Source organism: Chelonia mydas, chromosome 1, assembly GCF_015237465.2.
Source record: "Chelonia mydas isolate rCheMyd1 chromosome 1, rCheMyd1.pri.v2, whole genome shotgun sequence".
NCBI lineage: Eukaryota > Metazoa > Chordata > Testudines > Cheloniidae > Chelonia > Chelonia mydas.
Genome location: NC_057849.1, coordinates 249697419 through 249717240, shown reverse-complemented (window position 1 = coordinate 249717240; position 19822 = coordinate 249697419). Strand labels below are relative to the sequence as shown.

The window sequence follows — 19822 nt, the reverse complement described above, 5'->3', positions numbered from 1 at the left end:
AGATATCTTTATTATCCTTAAAATGTTACTTCAGCTTTCTTGGGAGCTGTCAGCACTCAAGTGGGTTCATTCTGATGCAGCTGTCAATGGTTAAAATATAAAAAAGGATCTAGAATTCTTGACAGCAAAACCAAGAGGCCTACATGGCTCAGAGGAATAGAAGGGCCTTGCACCTCATTACATCTCTAGGCCATCAGTTCCAGTCCACATCAACAGTTAGTTATCTTTTGAAAGCCACTCAGTGGCCTGTGTAAAATAAATTGGGCAGTTGCAATCCAGCTCCCAATGGACATGTGTCCCTATCACAGAAACAGAGCACTCACTGGCACCCTTTAAAACACTCCCAGAAAAGAAGCCTAATTTTGAAAGAGGATGATGAGTGAATGGGTTTCTTTCCCCTGGCGGGGATCCCCATAGCACAGGAACATGTAGGGGGAAATTTGAACTGACACTATCCGTTTTGAGCATAAATCCAGGGCTTCAGTTTCCAGTGCTGTCGAATCAGCACCTTTAACATAAAATTTGCTTACCACACAAAATAATCTTTGGAATTTAGGTGATAAAATAAATTCACACAGAAAAATATCAGTGCGGACAGTTTGCTCATTCGTGTTTCATTCTTTCCCCCCCCAGTATTGATTTCTTCACAGTCCCACCTCCAAAATTACTCTGATCTGAGATGGAGTACAGGCAAACTTTAGGCCTGAACAAATGACGGGTTTAAGATCTGATACTTCATCAGGACTAGGAATTAGCACTTTAAATGACCGGAAAGGGGAGATTTCTCAGCTTTCAAATGAGAACCACAGCACTTATTTCTAGCTCTGGCTGTTGCTGCAATATTGGACATCAAATTCCCAAATTTGCCATTTATGGACAAACTATTTTAGGTGATTTGTAGTTGTTTCTCATAATTTTATTAGTTATAATTTTTCTCTCCACCCCTCCAAGGCTCTACAGGTGGAACATTATTGACTTCAGTTGTGAGCAAAGTGGCAATCCCAGCTCATGCTGACAAATCTTTATACCATTTAAACAGGTGGAGCAGTACAAGTCCAACACTTCCTCTTCTCCAATACCATCCCAAGAATGGTACATTAAAATACATGTCTATACATGGCTTTATTCTGGAATACACAGTTTACCTTTTCCCTCACTTTCATAAATGCACGTGTTCAAACTAAAGATTAATACTATTGAATACATACAGCAAAATACAATTAATCATACCTTTATTTCCCAGGACTTCCATTATAAATATTTATATAGTTTGTTACTAAGAGATTAAACTACTTTCTTGTTTGGGTCTATTTACGCCAAAGCATTTTAATATCCTATTGTTTAGAACTATAATATTTTACATGTAGCACTTTTTATCCTAATTATCCATGCAAAATGACCTATGGCTAAGACACTATGTTAATAAACTAAACTAGAAAGTGTAATGACCCCCAAATGCTTTACAGATTCTTGTCTATGCACAGGGATTGCATCTACCACAGATATGGTTAAACTTCAACGGTAGGTGAACACAGCAACCAGTTAAACAGCATGTTGCAATACGCAAGAGTTTAGAACGGCAAGGGAGGAAGAATAATAAATTGAAATGGAAGAAGGAATTTAAGTAGGCCGGGGTAGTAATCCAGACTGAAATTTAGCCAGGACATATGGGGTTAAATACCCATATTCTTGACAAAAGTACCACAGGCTCTTAAAATAACCACAGATAGTCAATAGCTCAGCTTCACATCGCATCCAGAGAGACAGCCCTACACCACAATGTGGAGATTTGCTGAGTAGTGACTCAGAGTGAAGAATGTAATCAACACTATTTGGTGCAGGTTGTCCTTGGAGTTCTTCCATTTAGGTACTCACCTTTTCCAATTCTACGTAGTATGTGGGAGCTTTCAAGGTCAACAGCTCAAGAGGATTTGGCTGAAACAGGCAACAACAGGAACTAATGTCTTCAGAGGACTAACCCTTTTTGCAAGTTACATTTGAAAATTTGGAAGAAATCCCTTTCTAAAAATGCTATTTTGGTACTCACTTTCAGCATGATTACTACTACTCAGTTCCTGTTAACATAAAATGACAGTTCTCTGGCTAATTCCTAAGCCATGTAATGAACTTATTTCTCTTACCATCTGGATTTGTACCATCTTGTAAGAGACACACTGAAGAGATCACAACTGAAGCACAGACCATTGAATAAGATCAAATCCCTGCACCCACCATGGATTTTGGAAGAAATCTTTATGTACAAATTATAACACATGTTGCACATCATTTTGATATTAGGTGGCTAATATCATAGATAAAAATATTAATGAAAATGGCTAATGGTTATAGGAGAACTAAATGATTCACTTAGTTCGCTCTCTATAGCTAATGTATTCTTCATATGGCAGGCATTTATTAGCTTTCACTGATGATTCCAGAGACCCTCTGCTATGCACAGAGAGTCTGTCAACACATTAAAACTTAATGGGCAAAGCAAGAATTATTGATGTTAGTTCTGTTCTAAAAGGGTGCTTTAGCAGGATTTTTACTGTCATGCCTGTATTTTCTTTAGCTACTGAATATCACAGATTTTTAATTTTATCAGTAGCTAACAGTCCAAGCATATTTTAACATTCTCATAGTGTATTCACCCAAAACTGTTGTCTTTGTGTGTGGATTTTTTCATATACCTGCAGGGGCATATTAAAATAAAGCATGTGTGATAGTTCAGATAATGAAACAGTCTTGAAATCTCAGTTATTACAGATACTCTTGTATCTTCTTATGCTTCTGGTTATTTGGATACAGAAAAGTAAATCTTAAAGGGCCTTTTGTTCTCTTCAAAGTTTTGGTGCTCATAAAAGCATCTAAATGTTGGTACTAACTAGAACCATGTGCTGTATCTGGCCAAATACTGCCCTCAATACACAGGTAGGTTTCCCACTGCTGTGGATCAATGACAGTACATGTCCTATAGTACGGACATGTCCTATATACTCTACCCCCATACAGATCTGGCAAATATCTGAATCTTATCCTGCAACATCCCTGCTAGTTATGGGTCTCATCTAAGTAGATTGCTGATAACTGTGCAAAGTTATAGTGCTGGTTGTATGTTGTTGTTGGGCATTATCAGGGACTACGCTGAGGCTAATGCATTAACGAACTCCGCCACTCAGATCCACTGAGTAAAATTTTCAAAAGCACTTAAATGACTCAGAATCCTAAGTCCCATTTACATAACTTAGTTACAGGTTTCAGAGTAGCAGCCCTGTTAGTCTGTATCCGCAAAAAGAACAGGAGTACTTAATTTGTTAGTCTCTAAGGTGCTACAAGTACTCCTGTTCTTATCACTTAGTTAACTTAGGAGCCCCGGAATCATTGAAAGTCAACAGGTCTTGGGTGCTTTTGAAAAAATTATGCACTTCCTCTAGTTAAAGTTCTTAAACCCAAAAAAGATTTAATTTTTTTTCCCAGAGCAGGCAGATGAGCCACAGACATCACATATAGCCATTTTATCATATTCAACTATCATAAATGGAGATTCCCTATTCTGTTCTACTCCATTCAGCTTCAAATTGATACTGTATATAAATGTCACCTAAGAGCTGTAAGGTGTGTGAGGTAATATCTTTTATTGGATCATCTTCTCAATAAAAAGCTATTACCTCACCCACTTTGTCTCTCTAATCTCTTGGGACCAACACAGCTACAACCATCCTGAATACCTAAGGGCTACAGCATGTAGTGATGGGTCAAAAGCAAAACCCCAGATTCAAACACTTCAAACTCTGAAGAAGTGGACCCGATCCTCAGTTAGTGTAAATCAGCATAACTCCACTGACCTCACTACCCCATTTAACACCAGTTTAAGGATCTGACCCAATGTCTTTGGCTCTCCCACTGTTTTACACCTATGAACTCCTATGGATAACCTATCAACTCTGACGCTGAATCAGGATTACCTTACAGTTAGGTCCAACATTCTAAGAATGAATGTACCACTCTCCATTTCTGTACCTTTTCCAAACTCTTTATTAAAAAATTCCAATTTTTTTAGAATTATGGGTAAATTACTTACATCATTTTAATAGTTAAGCCACCTATAATCAAAATTCTTAATACTTCTTCCTGACAGTGAGGCATTGCAAATCCAGGATTAAAATATTACTATTGGGCTGCTCAAACTTTAGTGCTCATGTGATGATTTAGTACGTTACCATGTGTCTATAGCAAACTACAAACTCCACTTTGTTTTCTGAGGACCATTTTGATTCTAAGACTGGATCGCACCTTTCCTATTGTCTTTTTACCTCCATCTTGGACTAAAATTCCAAGGGATGTTGACACAGCGCATACAATGAAGGGTCATTACCTTTGAATGACTCTAATCTGGCAATACAACGTGTATGCTAAAGAGTGTGCTCAGAGCTGCAAGAAACCAGTTTTTCCAGCTTGGACTCCAGGTGGGCAGTAACTGGGTCTCCTGCACCCCAGGTGAGCACACTAACCACTAGGCTAACGGTTATGGGGTGTGTGTGGTGTGACAGATTTTCGTTACCAATCTGCCTGGGGCCACAGTTGATCAGGCTGGGGCCACAGGATCTTTTTTGGGGAGGAGATGACGAGGCATACTAAGTGTCTAAATTTTAAAGCTTTATTAATAAAAATAATAAAACAACAGCAGAGAGTGCTGGGAATGCTCCCACATCACTCAGGGGAAGAAAGAAAGCGTTAATGCCCCAAGCTCTAACCCACTTTCATACTCACGCACGCATGACCCAGACTGGACATGTCTGGGTGTAACGTCGGAAGAAGAGTGGGGGAGAAGGTGGACGGGAGTGCTGTCCTGGGCCTAGGTCGTCCAAGGATCCGCTGTTGATCTCCAAATTGCATCAGCTCTCAGGAGGGTTTTAAGTCCTGGGCTCCTTGCGGGGGTGGGAGTGTGGGGGTATTCCACTCAGGGACCTCTGCTTCTGGTGCTTTTTGTGCCAGTCCAAACCAGCTTGCTGTGGCCTCCTCTGTTTCCCAAAACATCCCGGCTCTGGAGACTTTGTTTTTCCTTCTATTGGCTTTTGCTGTCGCCGTCTTATTTGCTCTCACTGGTTTTGCTGCTATCTCTGCAGCTCTGCTCAACTTAGTTCTTCTCTTCTCACGGCTGGGCAGCTGTTGCTTTCTCGTGGAGCCCATGACCTTGGGCCGGGGCCAGTGTCTTATCTTCAAACAGAGCTAGCTGAAGTGTTGAGTTAACCCATTGTCTGCTCTTCTTCTTTCTCTCCCCCCTGGCCTCTCGTATTCTGCAAAGGAAACTTCCACTCTCCACTCACACACCTTTGACCCTCCCAGAAATGCTTTGCGATGCTTGCAACAGTGTTAGCCACATACAATGCTGATCTGCCTTCCCCAGGGCAACCCCTGGGGTTGTGACAGTGGGATGGGGAAGGGCAGCACCACCACTTCTTCTGGCCATTTTGTAAATGATTGAAATTATTTGGGTCAAAATTCACAGTTTCAAGATGACAAAATGCATTTTTCATCAAATAAACTATTCAACTGAAAAGTTTCACCCAGCTCTATCCAGGGCAGCACGGTCCCATTCCCTTGAAGTGGCACTAGGCAGTCAGTGCCCGGAAAATGGGCCTGAGAGGCCAGAGCAAGAGATTGTGGCTGGTGCCACCTGATGGAGGGGAACTCAGAAGTACATGGATCCAGCTGCTGCCTGGTGAGCATTCACAAGGTAGAACTCAGCCAAGATTGTGACAGCCTGATTCTCCATTGGCCTGGACCATGGTAGAAGTCCTTTACACACCAGTGTAAAGTGAGTGCAAAGTGGATTCAAAATACCACCATTCGGATTTGGTCGCATTTTACACCCTTTTCCACAGGTTTAAATGAGTACAACAAGACCTAGAACAATGGAGATTGGGTCCTAGCGTTTGAGCCCTCCGTTTCCTTTCACATGGATGCAGATAGAGGGGGAAACATTTTCAAAAGCGTTTAAAGGACTTAGTAGTCAAAGTCCATTTTCAAAAGTGACTTTTAAGTCCAAGTCTTACTGAAAATCACTTTCACTCCTAATTGCTTACATTACTGTTGAAAATGGAACATAGGCCCCTCAGTCATTTAAACTCTTTTGAAAATTTTACCCACGTCCTTATTCACATTTATAGTAAGACCCCTTTATATTGCCTTAATGTAAATGGTAATCCAGCTCATATGCTGTAATACCTTAAAGCGTATGTAATCTTTTATCTCTGTTTAAATGAAATTAAGGCAAGCACATATAAGCCAATCATAACAGATTTTTATGTTTCATATCCAGTTTTATCACAAAAAAATAAATCAAGCACTTTTTTCCTTTATGATCATTAAATAATGGTTCTAGATTGCCAACCATATTTAGGGTATCCCCTTTTTTGAAAATATTTTTGGGAAAAAGGAATAATTCGGTGAATGGAAATATTTGTTAATGAAATATTAATATATTTTTCAATAATAAAAATAAAAGAATGATATTCCAGCTAGTCATTTCTTCCCATTTTTATTACACAGATGTTGTTTGACTGCAATTTGGGGAAATGAACTGAAAGAATACATATAAAGCTTTTTGACTGGTAATCATTTGAGGGACGTTTTACAAGGTCAAGAAAAGTGGAAAGCAGAGTGTTCAAGGGAACACTGGAGACTGATATATGAACAGGGTATATTTGCACCCAGAGATACTAAACAAAGGATGACACAGAGAATATATCTCTTCAAAGCAAATTAATATGATGTATATTCTATTTCAGAGACCTGTCAAAAGAGTCTGGGGAACTTTGTGCACTTGGTTTGAAAACGCAGGAAGATTGTAATATTATTGTCAGAAGTTTTCCAGTATAAGCAAGATTCAGTGGAAGGTTTGGGGCCCCACTGGCCAAAAAAATCCTGTCCTTTGCTGGATTAAGAAGGCCAGTTTAAAAGCCCTTTCTTTATCTGTTGGTCTCTGGAAAACCCAGTTTGAACCCGCCTATGCAAGCCTCCTCTGGGGGTCCTACCTCTTGAGAGGTGTTTACAATCTGAATAATTCACCTTTGTTACACCCCCCGCCCCCCACTGTTAATTCCTGGTACAGCGAGGGCAACTCTATCCCCTGCAGTTGAGTACAATCCCTGACCCAGAGTGACACACAAACTATTCATACTCTTCATACAATATGGTTCCAAAGATGCTGCATGAGGTGGCAATATGTCACAATTATTACTATTAAAGAACAACAAATAATAATTACTAAAAACATTTGTGTTATGTCACCCATATTTTCAGTAATTTACAACAGCCTGCAAAGAAAATGTTTTGGAGTAGTATTGTCAGTAGCAAGAATACACAGAATGAGAGGAAAAGAAATATGTACCTTCAATGTAAAAAAGTTATAAAAACATACTAGATGGTATTATTTATCAACTCAGAGGTCATCCAGCGACATGGAGAATGATATGAAGTCATATTTAACCTTAAATTTGATACAAGTTTCAATTGTAAATATAATAATTAGTTAGTGTTTATAGTGCAGTTGTTATACGAGAAGGTTACTCACCCTTTATAGTGCAGTAACTGTGGTTCTTCGAGATCTCTCTCCCTACAGGTGCTCCACTCTAGGTGCACTTGAACCCCATGTGCTTCAGATCGGTGATTTTAGGTAGCAGTGTCCATTTGGCTTGTGCTTGCACCACCTGCAGCCTTGTGCCCTGCACTGCAGCTATATAGAGCTGAGTGGGCGAACCAGCCTCAGTTCTTCTCTAATGTGGAGCCCATTGTGAAGAACTCCAAGGCAGGAGGGAGGAGGCCGGGTAGCACAGCACCCATAGGGCACTCATCTGGAAGAACCATGGGTACTGCACAGGGTGAGTAACCTTCTCTTCTTTGAGTAGTGTCCCTATGGGTGCTCCACTCTAGGTGGCTATCTAGCAGTACTCTCTATGGAGGGTTGGGGCTTTGAAGTCAAGGCTAAGATTGAAGATTGATTAGGAGAGCCAACTATGGCATCAGAAGCTGAGGCACGAGTGACTGCATAGCGTTCAGCAAATGTATGAATGGACATCCAAGTCACAATTCTACATATTTCCGCGATGGGAATGTTCTTAAGAAAAGCTGTTGAAGCAGAGAGGGATCTCATGGAGTAAGTTAATACTCTGGGGAGGCTGAAGATCATGAGACTGATAGCAGTAGATAATGCAGCCAGATATCCATCTAGAGAGTCTTTGCTTGGAAATTGGAGATCCCTAAGTTCTGTCCGCAATGGAGAGAAATAATCTGGGAGATTTCCTAATGGGCTCATTCCTGTCTAAGTAAAAGACTAATGCCCTCCTGACATTGAGTGTATGTAATGTCACACCTCCTTTATCTGGTGTGGCTTAGGGAAGAAAACTGGAAGTTGATAGGTTGATTTATGTGCAAGTGGGAGATACATTTGGAAGGAACTGGGGATGCAATTGCAGCGTGACCTTATTCTTAAAGAAGACTGCAAAGGGGAGGTGTGCCATCAGAGCCTTATCTCACCCACTCTTTGAGAAGAAGTAATGGCTTCTAGAAATGTAGTTTTCAAAGACAGGTGTAGAAGGGAACAGGTGGCCAAAAGTTCAAAGGGAGGCCTTTTAAGATATCGGAGTACGAAGTTGAGGTCCCATGTTTCCAGCACATAAATATGTTCTCATGTGAAGATCCATAATTGCACATATGCAAGGTTCCCCCAAACTTCATGTGACCAAAATCTAATCCACCAGAATGCTCATGAACAGCAAATCAATGCAGTTCATTCATGCTGTTAAATCGATTTAACTGTTCTGTAGGGTCCCCCCCAAACACAAATCTGCAAATTTTGAAGGACACAATTTGTTAGAATTTGGCAAATAAATAAAAATGTTTAAAAATTATTTTTAGAAGGAGAGAGAATGAAAGGGGTCCAATCCTGCTCTATTTACTCTGGAAAAATTTCCATTGATGTCAATGAAAGCTTTGCATGAATAGGGGGGAAAAATATTTCTTAGGTAACACCATTATATATTGCACAAGCCGTCTCCTGATCCTCCCTCTCTCTGTAGCCACACTGTACGCTGTAGTCAGAGCATAGCCACACTGAACACAGATAGTCTATGATTCTACCATCAGCTGTTATACGGCAGTTGGGTTCCAGGTGAATTATGAGGTGCACAGGGGTAACTCTCCCTTCCCCACACAGCGTCAGAACTGGCTAACATTTCCAAACCATTTCCAATTTCACCTCCTTCTGAGCATCTAAGAGTCCCAACCACAGAGTAGCCAGAGTGTACTTAGATTAGGACAGTCTGACGTTCCCCTCCTTGAGAGTAAGAGATCTCTGTGGCACATAGGATTTGGCCCCAGGTGTTTTGATAAAGATTAATGAAACCAAAGATATAATACACCAGGGTTAATCCCCCAAGATGCCTAAGGCTACTGCTTTCAAGGCATGTTTCTCATTTTACAAATCAAACTGATTCAGTAACAGCTGCAATGTAGAAGAAAGCAACTAAGTGATCTTCTGTAACAAGTTTCTGAAACAGACATTTGAGCCCATTTTTCAAAAGTGACCTCTAATTTGGGGGTGCATCAATGTTTAGGTGCCCAACTTTTGATTCTACAACCTGATTTAGAACCATCAGACATCCCTCTGAAAAATCAGAGCCTAAAAGTCTGTCCTCATGAGGCAAACTACTTTTCCTCCACCAAGATTATCCTCAGTGGCCACCGAAATCACAAGCCTCCATGCAAGATAAACATGAACAGGGCAGTCTCTTGGGTCCCAGTTCAGGAGAGCACTTACGCATTTAAAGTTAAAGGCTGTTTTCCTGACTCAGGGCCTTAGCCATTAGTACTCTAATCTATAATCTCACAGCACCAGACATTTCCACATTTTGTTGAATAGTATCCCAGGGTTGAACAGCAGTCTCTTAACCTCACAAATAACACTACATACATTAATTAGCAAGTTTTAATAGAGCACCTATTACATCCACATTAATGAACAATTCATTTATGGTGATTAACATTATTGCACTTCATACCAAATGAATGAATATCGATTAGCCACTTAATTTTAAAATTGAGATAATTCTTCTCTCTTTTCAGAAGTATTTCTCCAGCTCAAAGCTGGATTGCTGGAGCAATACAGGAACAAAGCCAGCCTGTATACCCAGCCAGGTGATACGTGCTCTGTAGTTAAACAATGTCAGGCTCCATTTAACACACATTTTTCGTATATATTAGAGCATTGTTTTTGACATTAGAACTAGACATTTTAACTAAAGGAGATGACAAAAATCAAAGGTAGATGAATACACTCAAAAACCTATTTATTTTAGTAACTTCATATCGCTTTACATCAACCTATCTACGTTAGCACAAGCTGAGTAGAAGCTGAGTAGAGGTGCAAAACCTGTAGGTAGGCTGAGTGTATTCCCTTATCTATCCAACTCTGTGGTGCTTGTCCAAGTCTTTAATAATCACAAGATTAATTTTGCCCGCCTCAGAATGTTACTTAGAATAACATTTATCGCAGCCTCTTCAGAGAGTGATTGGTTGGTGCTATGACGTTGTTATGTGTCCTAATATAAAAGAAGGCACCACTTGACATCTATTCATGATGCCAAGTCCCACATGTTTGGCCTTCATTCAGGCAAATAAGGTACTTAGAGACACACCCAGAGGGCAGCCAACTGTTGAGTTTTGGTACATATGCACTTTATACCCAGAACCATAATTAGACATGCATTTTAATAGTGCTTTCTAAGTTCAAAGCACCATACAGACGTTAACTAATTAAATCTTCACTGCTCCCATGGGAGGCAGGTGAGTAAATAGTATTATCCTCATTTTACATACGGGGAAACAGACACAGGTGAAGTGACTTGATAAAGACCACAGAATGACTCAGAGGCAAAGCCAGCATTAGAATCTCATTCAGATCATCTAAATTGCCATTTGTGGAACCCAATCCCATTGCAGTAATATCCCAGCTGAAATATTTTTAAAACCTCCTGACACAATTAAGAACAAATTGTTTTCTCTCTTCACCTCATTGTGTCATTTATGTGTTTATTCAATTAATTTTCTCTATTAAGCCCTAAGACGAGGTTTACACTTACTTATTCACAGTAACATTTTTGGTAATATCAATAACTGATGACAGCCATAATTAATAATAAGATGCATAACCGCACTGTACTCTGCTAAAAATGCTTTTATTATTATTACCATCATTGAGAGTCAATTAAATCATTAACGTTTCAATACTAATGGATTTAGATTACATTACATATGACTAAACCTGAGTGAACGCCCATTAGTTCTTAAGGATCAATGCAGCAGCCATTATTACATTATAAATACTAACTACACAAATGGAAAACTTCCTCAGCTGTGATCATTTTGGGCGCAAAACCCATTTGAATCAATAGGAATCTTTCCACGGACTTCAATGGCCTATGCATCAAGCTCCTGTTGCACAAGGCATGAAGGTCCTGACCCAGCATCCACTAAACTCAGAGGAAAGACCCTACTGACTTTCATAGGACTTTGGATCAGACCCAATGACCTATATATACCTTTGCCAGAATATAATTTAGCCTTCGTGCCTCACAGTGAAAACCTTCTAGTAGTGTAGTGTATGAGGAATAGGGTACTATCCCTTTAAATCATTTGTGAGCCATCCGATGATGCTCACTGTTCTATGCTGTTGAAGCTGCCAGGAAGTACAGACCATTCCAGATATTTTTGTGATGCCTCTGAGACATTATCCAAAGGAAAGTCATTAATCAGCTCTCAAATGTAATTTGTAACATGCTGCACATTTAGTGCTGGTGGTACGGATAGTAATATATTTATAATTTTTTCCTAAATGAGCAGTTTACTGACAGTCCCAGTGGCAGCAGATTCCTTTTAGTTTCACTTGGCCTCTCCAGTCACGCTCTATTCCACTGCATTCCTGATTTAGGATCCCATCCTCACTGGCAAAACTCAGAGGTTTTTGGCCTCTTTACACAACAAAAATAATAGCAAGAAACCATGCAGGCACAGTTGGGTCCCAATAACTATCGTTTCTAAAGATACACAAACATGCCAGGCCTAGCTCCATACATACTGCTGCTGCATACATTTCTGGTGATTTATACAACAGAGAACACAGTGAGCATCACTGCAGTGCTCACAAACTATTTAAAGGGATAATACAGTATTCCTATACACTATCAGTATCATGGAATGGAAAGTACTCTCACCATCCTCTTCAAATCCCAAGCAGTTGAGGCCTCTTTAGGTCTTAGAATCTGATGTCACAAGCATGCTATATCCACAAGTTTTCGTTTGTTTTTCTTTAATTTCCATTATGCTAAAAGAAGGTAATTTTAAACATGCTTTTAAAATAGCAATGACTGACTGACATACAGGGCACTTTCTGGGGAGGAGTGACTGACTGAGCTTAATGACCCTCAGTAGCAACTCAAGCTGTCTACTCCTCTGAACCAGTCATCAATCTCTTGCAAATACCTTGCACAATAATCATTTTTGCTTGATTAGTCACATAAACATGGAGCTATACGTTGTATCCTGAAGGGTCTGACTGTACAAACTCATAGTCTAGAGCTATTATTCAACACAATTGTAAGAACATAGCTCCTGAACAGCCAACTACCCAAGACCTTAGTGAGTTTCTTTTGGGTTTGGTTAAGATCTGCATTTTTGCATTCAAATAGCTGGATGCATATATGGATTTTTATTGCCTTATTTTTTGTGTCGCATCAGCTTGTTAGCAAAAGATAGAATTTGAAGTTGCACATCAGTAGGCTAGTTCCTAATAACAAATGGTAGTATTTTGCCACTGGCTGTTTAGAGAGATTCAGTATCTTAACAGAAGATACTCTCTACCTTATCACTTCTTCAGTCACAAATTTAATTACATTGATAATGTCAGAAGGAGTAGGAATTAATAATTAATTAAACCTGACTAAGGATTCAGGTCTTTTTAGCCTGCGTATTTTGTTTCAAGATCATTTATCCTTCAGTAAGAAGGTAATTATTTTCTTTAACATCAATATTTTTTGTCCTTACTGACACAAATAGCCCAAATTAAAGTGGCACTGTCAGTCCTGGACATTATGATTGTCAAAACAGGGCACAATCAGAGTGCCTGCAAAATTGTGAGTGTACCCAGCAAATATAAAAAGAAGAAAGATAGGTTTGTGGAGAAAGAACAGGACTGAGAGTCAGGTGTCCTGGAGTTTATTCACAATTCTGCCACAAGCTTCCCCTGTTTGACTTCGGGTAAGACTCTTTCCATGTGAAATTCACCCATCCTAAGAAAAAGACAGTATAGTTGAACTTTGCCTAAGTGACTAAGCCAAGTTCAGGGTAGAATTCACCCCCTGAACTCATGTGACAGAGAACAGTTCTGTAGCCTGAAGCCGCTCTCCCACATAAACATATGAGTTTGAGCTACTGGATTCACACAAGCACAGAGCCAAAAGTCCACCCATAAATCTACCCAATGTCCCCCTCCAAGCTGGCTTATTAAGGCTCATTCAGAAGGGTAAGGCAGTGTGAAGGACCTTGTGCAGGGGCCGCTTTGCCTCATTAACCTCATCCGCAAAATGAGGACGATAATAATGATCTACCACACAGTGGTGGTCTGATTCTCAATTCATTAACATGTCTAATCCCATTTGATTTCCTTAAATAGAACGCACTACACAAGCTCAACGTAGCTTCAGGAATACAGGAAAAAACTTGCATTTGCCCATGTAGTAATTGCAGTCATTTTCCCTTTTCTGGTATTTACACATAAGGGTCTGATCCAAAGCCCATTGGAGTCCCATTGACTTCAGTGCGTTTTGGATCAGGCCCATAAATACCAAGTTCTATGTACAAACTCATGTGCATGTCTGCAAATGTGGAGTTGTGTGGCCATAAGAGGGCTGCATACAGAACATGTGTTGTGTTGTGTTCTCTAATGTGCCTACATCTCCGCTCTCAAAACTGAGTGTTCAACAGCCACCTCCAAAATGTGGAGCAAAGTCACAAATTGTATGCATGTCATTTTTCAAATTCCACTACATTTACGGAAAGGCAGGTATGATGGAATATACTCCTGTATTCACACCCTGCACACTGCAGTAATAACGTTTGTACAATAAACTCATAATTTGCTAGTCGATATTGTCCCGATAAAATATGTGTGGCAATATTGTATGTGAAGTTATAAGATTCCCTTGTATGATGTTATTAACACATGTTCCAAACCCAACAGCCCTGCCCAGGCAGAAGTCAGGATTATCCTAAACAAAGGAAAAAAATGTGTGTTTGCCTTAATTTGCATTTAAGCAGTAAACAGAGTCATCAAGCAGGGAGGGAAAACAAAGGAAGTTCAAACAGGTGAAAAAAAACCAGCAGGGAATGTCCCTCTACATTGATTCTTTGTCCCCTGGTTCTCAGCTGGAAATGTTTTTCAAGAGGAGGACAAAACTGTAAAAAAGAGGGACAAACACCTCAAGGCTCCCCTCTCACTCTCTCTCTGCCCACCTCATTCTCCACATCTGGGAAGACAAAAGGAAACAACCATTTGACTCTGGTGGGAGGGATCCTGACCTGAGAGTTTGGTCAGTGAAATGCTGGAGCATGGGGTGAGAATGTTTGCTTTGTAACTAAGATAGTTTCTTAAACAGATCCTAGTAAATGTTTTCATCTTTATTTTTCTTGTAACCATTTCTAACTTTTATGCCTCATAGCTTTTAAGTGAGTATAAAGTAATCTCTTTGTAATTAATAAACTTGCTTTACTGTTTTATCTAATCCAGTGTGTTTAAATTGAAGTGTCCAAGTAACTAATTAAGATAATAAAATGGCATATTATTCCCTTAAAGAAATAATAGACTTAATATATTTGTACAGTACAAGAGAGGGCTGGGCAGTACAGGACACACATTTCTAGGAAGGATCCACAACTGGGGGTGTGTTGGGGGTTACCCTGCAGCATAGCCAAGACTGGTGAGAGCCAGTGTGTAGCTGTCAGGCTGCAGTTACACACAGATACTCTGGGTGTAGCTCGCCTGCTGGAAGGCTGTTTGTGAGCAGCCCAGCCGGGAACTGCTACAGCAAGGCATTGTAAAGCACCACAAGGTTGCAGGGCAGGGGTGACACAGCCCTTCACTAGTCTGAATTATAATCCTGGTATGTCACAGAGAGTCAAACTATAGTTAGATTCTTGGCATATTTTTTGCTATATTCCCAATAAAACCTACATCATTTTCCACAAGCCACAGGAAAGGAACATGGGACAGAGGGTGGGGCAGAAAGAAAGTATGGTGCACAGCTCTATTTATGCAGCAGATACAATAAAAACTGTGTGTCTGGTTTGTTCTTGCACTGGTGGATTTTGAAAACCCAAGACCATCACATTAGAGAAGGACAATCCCCTCCTTCCCCTACTTGATTTGACATTGTCAAAAGTCACTCCCTCATTGGCTGCTTGAGTATTTTGATGATGTTCCACCCATATGCACAGCTGGCACCTCATTAGCAGCAAAAAATAAATACAAAAAAATCTACTCCTAGTAAGCTAAATGGCTGGAGAGAAAAAAGTTAGGGGTTGGGGATGATAACAGAGACAGCCTTCAAAGTTGGGGGAAAGAGAGGCAGGGGCCAGAAGGAAAAAGTGACCTTTTTAACCTGTCCCCTGCCACAAAGCTATTCAACAACAGTCTGTGGCCTTCTTGCCTCTTTTAACGCACCATCTACTGTAATCACTACAGTCTAGCCCTCAGCTGTGTAGGTCAGTATAGCTCCATTGAAATCAGTGGGACTACTCCCATGCTTAGAGTTAAGCATTTGCTTAAGTTCTTTGTTGGGCACTAGCAGGATATTTGTGTGTGTCTGATGTAACTTGGCCTTGCTCCTCATAATACACCAATAGCCTATTAGTGCAAACCCTGTTGTGGTTTATTAGGATGTTATTTACCCTTGAGAATGCCACCTGTAATACTCATATGCATTAACGCACAGACACACATCTATATGTACAAACCATTTATCTTTTACACACAGTGTGGTGACACGTGTCAAAGGCAGGTGCTTGATAAGGCCTCTCCATCCTGCATTTGGGTTCTCACATAGGTAGCAAGCCATTTGTAAAATGGAAATATACATGGGAAAGGTCTGATGCGAGCATCCAAAAATATGGAATAAAACGATCTTATTAGGGTGCCCACATTTGAAACATGGGATGGGGAAGGGTTTTTTGTTCCTTGGCTATAAATATGTGCACTGCAGAGAATGTTTAAAAGTGTCTGTTAGAGTGTATGAAAGTGTGCATGGGGTGACTTTTGTAGGTCCAAAGCGATGAAAATAAAATTATGCTCTGCTTATATAAGTGACTCAGAACAGTAAATTCTTAGTTATGATTTTATAGAGTGATGTCACTGGCAACGCAATCCATCAAAGACAGCAAAGCAGCAATTGTAGAACGAACTAATATTGCGTCTCACCTTCACCGCAGGGACCTTCATTCAATTTACATTAAGTAAGATGTTATACTTTGGAAATGTTCCACGGCTTTATCTTTCAATGTACCAGTCCAATGAAACATTTCTTTTCTCCTTCACCGGTGCTGATTATGAATATTTAATGTATCAAAATGAGCTGAAAGCTAACACTGTGCATCTGTTCTCCAGCATTCCATCCATCTACTGACATCAAGGCTTCAGTCCCAAAATATGACATTTAACCATATTGCTATGTAAATAGTCAACTGATGTTTCACAAGTAAAATATATGCATGGCAAAAGCCAAGCATGACTTGAATAGATGAAAAAGTCTTCTCCCAGATATAGAACTCAATTCTTGTTTCAGCAACTGATGTCAATTCCCCATGACAGCCTGTGTATTTGTCTTTTATCATCTAATTGAATTAACACCCATTTCCTTTTACTTATCCCCAGATGCTTGTCCAAAATGATCTAAAGGTGGCATTCCACATTTACAAGAAGGAGGAGATATATCTACAGGGTATCAATTTGCTAGTTAATTTCAGAGTCCTTGCCAATCTGCTGTGTGACTGTGCATTCCCTTAATGTAATTTTGGCTGCAGTAATACTATATTTCTTTAAATGCATCCCAAAACTTGAACATAATGTTTTGATTTGCTGTGATGGACTTTAGTACTTTCCAGTCTGAATGTTGCTCAGAGGTGATTTAAAATTTGAAGGAAAGTAACACCCCTCTATGTGTATTTCTAGTGCCTGGAAAAACCCATGAGCGTCAGAGCATTGTAAATTGCCAACTCTGGTTTGGCTACAATAATCTGACTATAGGGAGGGGGTCTGGGAGCCTTTTCAGCATCAGAATTAAACTTTGCAACATTTTCTAGTGCAATAGTATGTCATGAACTGTGAAAAAGAAAGGCAAAGTAACTGCTGTAATGAACACCCATTAGTCTTTAGCGTTGCCATGTGTCAGATGGGAGATCCTGATTAGATTCTCTGGGTGAAAGGCTGGCCCCATTGAAGTTTTGCCACTGATTCAAGTGGGTGAAGGATTTCACCCTCCATTCCTGTCTCCCTCTCTCTATGATCTGAATAGACAAGTTGGGCTATACTTGAAGCATCACCATGTTGGGAAATTAAGGTTGCAACTTGACAGTCCCCCAATTAAAACATGGTCCTTCGTTGGAGTATACATGAGACTATCTTGTTTTAACAATGCCACTAAACTCCACTACTACCCTATTCTGTCCAACACTGTACCATAATTTGGTGACACAGATAAAACATGATTAGATCCCATCCCAGTATAGGACAGAACTGTGTTTTAAGCATGTTGGGGACAACAGTACTCTAACCAGGTGCCCTCCTGGTTGCTATTGTAGTATAGATGAACCTTTCATTTCAGTCAGCATTTGCAGAGGAACCATGTTTGAAAATCTTGCTAAATCGGGTTCACACATAGTAGGGATGGGCTAAAACCAGGTTGAAACAGATTTTTCATCTCACTTTTCTAGTTCACTAGGAATCTAGATCTGAAGCTCACAAAGAAAAATGGTTCTAACGTGGTCCACGTTGACCCTGGAAACATTGGTAGAACCTGTTTCAGTGGGAACAGAGTTTAAAATGACTCTGTCAGTTAAGTAACATGGAATAACAGCTTCTGGCACCCCACTCTGGCTACTTCCCACCTCTTCGGTAGAACAGGCTGCTGGAAAGAGGGGGATGGATAAATATGGAAAACAAGGTAATTGTTGTGTATTCCTCAAAGAAAATGATTCAGCAGTTTTAAAATGAAATCAATGAAAACAGACATCCTTCTGGATGCAGTCCACCCCAGAGTGATACCACCTATTTCCATATGACAGTACTGCCAAATACACAGCAGCTTCTGCAGCCATGTAGTTTGTGGGGGTCACTGACAACATTTTAGCTTGGTTGTGTCCGCAGTGTTTACAAAGGAGTGTCATATATTTAGTGCTTCACGTTTACTGTAGAGATCTTGAGTCAGACACAGCTGGCTATATTACTGAGACAACTGATGTTTGAAAGAGCTAAGAAGTCTATCAATTAATCTGAAAGGTCAGCTCTCAGGCCCTGGGGTTGCACATTAGTTGTGAAACATCTGTAAAAAAAAAAGGGAATTGGGAAATCAGACATTGTGGACAAAACTGCAGTTTTAACCTTTAATGTTTTTAATCTTTAATACCAAAATTCAGTTAGATAACTGCAAATTGCAAGTCTCAGTAGATAGTTTTTGAATGTCTTTCTTCCCTTGTTTTCTTAATAGGGCCTATTAGGACACATTACAGACCATTAGGGATAGGTAGTTTGTAGCTAGACTCCCTGGAGCTAGAGAGGATTGTTTTTCCTTGTTGCATGAGACTTATGAATTGGCAGCATAGAGTTAAAGCATCTCTCTAACAAAACTACAGAAGAAATTGAAGATGTATTGACAAATGCAATTCATTTCCCGGATACCATGGAGAACATTGCCAGAAACAAACCAGGAGAGGTTATAGTATGAACAGTTAAGAGATCTGAGCTGGGAGATGGGCTTGGGATGCAGCCATTTGGCTGGCGGTACTGGAGCACTTATTACAGAGCAGAGAGGAAGATGTGACAAACACCTGTCTTCATGTCAGCAATTGGCAGCTTTTGTGTTTAGGATATTTGCAATAGTCCCATACGTAATCAACCCAAGAACGGCCATACTGGGTCAGACCAATGGTCCATCTAGCCCAGTAGCCTGTCTTCCGACAGTGGCCAATGCCAGTTGCTTTGGAGGGAATGAACAGAACAGGGCAATTATCAAGTGATCCATCCCCCGTCATCCAGTACCAGCATCTGGCAGTCAGAGGTTTAGGGACACCTAGAGCACAGGGTTGCGTTGCTGACCATCTTGGCTAATAGCCATTGATGGACCTATCATCCATGAACTTATCTAGGTTTTTTTTGAACTCTGTTAGTGTCTTGGCCTTCACAACATCCTCTGGCAAGGAGTTCCACAGGCTGACTGTGAATTGTGTGAAGTACTTCCTTTTGTTTGTTTTAAGCCTGCTGCCTATTAATTTCATTGAGTGATTCCTGGTTCTTGTGTTATGTGAAGGGTAAATAACACTTCCTTATTCACTTTCTCCACACCATTCATGATTTTATAGACTTGTATCAGATTCTCTCTTAGTCATCTCTTTCCCAAGATGAACAGTTCCAGCCTTTTTAATCCCTCCTCACATGGAAAATATTCCACACCCATAATCATTTTTGTTGCCCTTCTCTGTATCTTTTCCAATTCTAATA

General features: G+C 40.1%; 1 protein-coding gene across 8 annotated transcripts in view; it reads right to left on the bottom strand.

The window, feature by feature from the left end:
- The window catches only part of CHST11 (carbohydrate sulfotransferase 11), a 261448-nt gene that overhangs the window by 99164 nt on the left and 142462 nt on the right, over positions 1–19822 (bottom strand). For 5 of the 8 annotated variants that reach the window (XM_043542068.1, XM_043542042.1, XM_043542065.1 and 2 more), the window contains one exon: positions 1876–1935. The exons of the other annotated variants lie outside the window; for them this stretch is intronic. In XM_043542068.1, coding sequence (XP_043398003.1) covers positions 1876–1935 — 60 coding nt within the window. The remainder of the gene's footprint in view (positions 1–1875; positions 1936–19822) is intronic. 8 annotated transcript variants of the gene reach the window in all.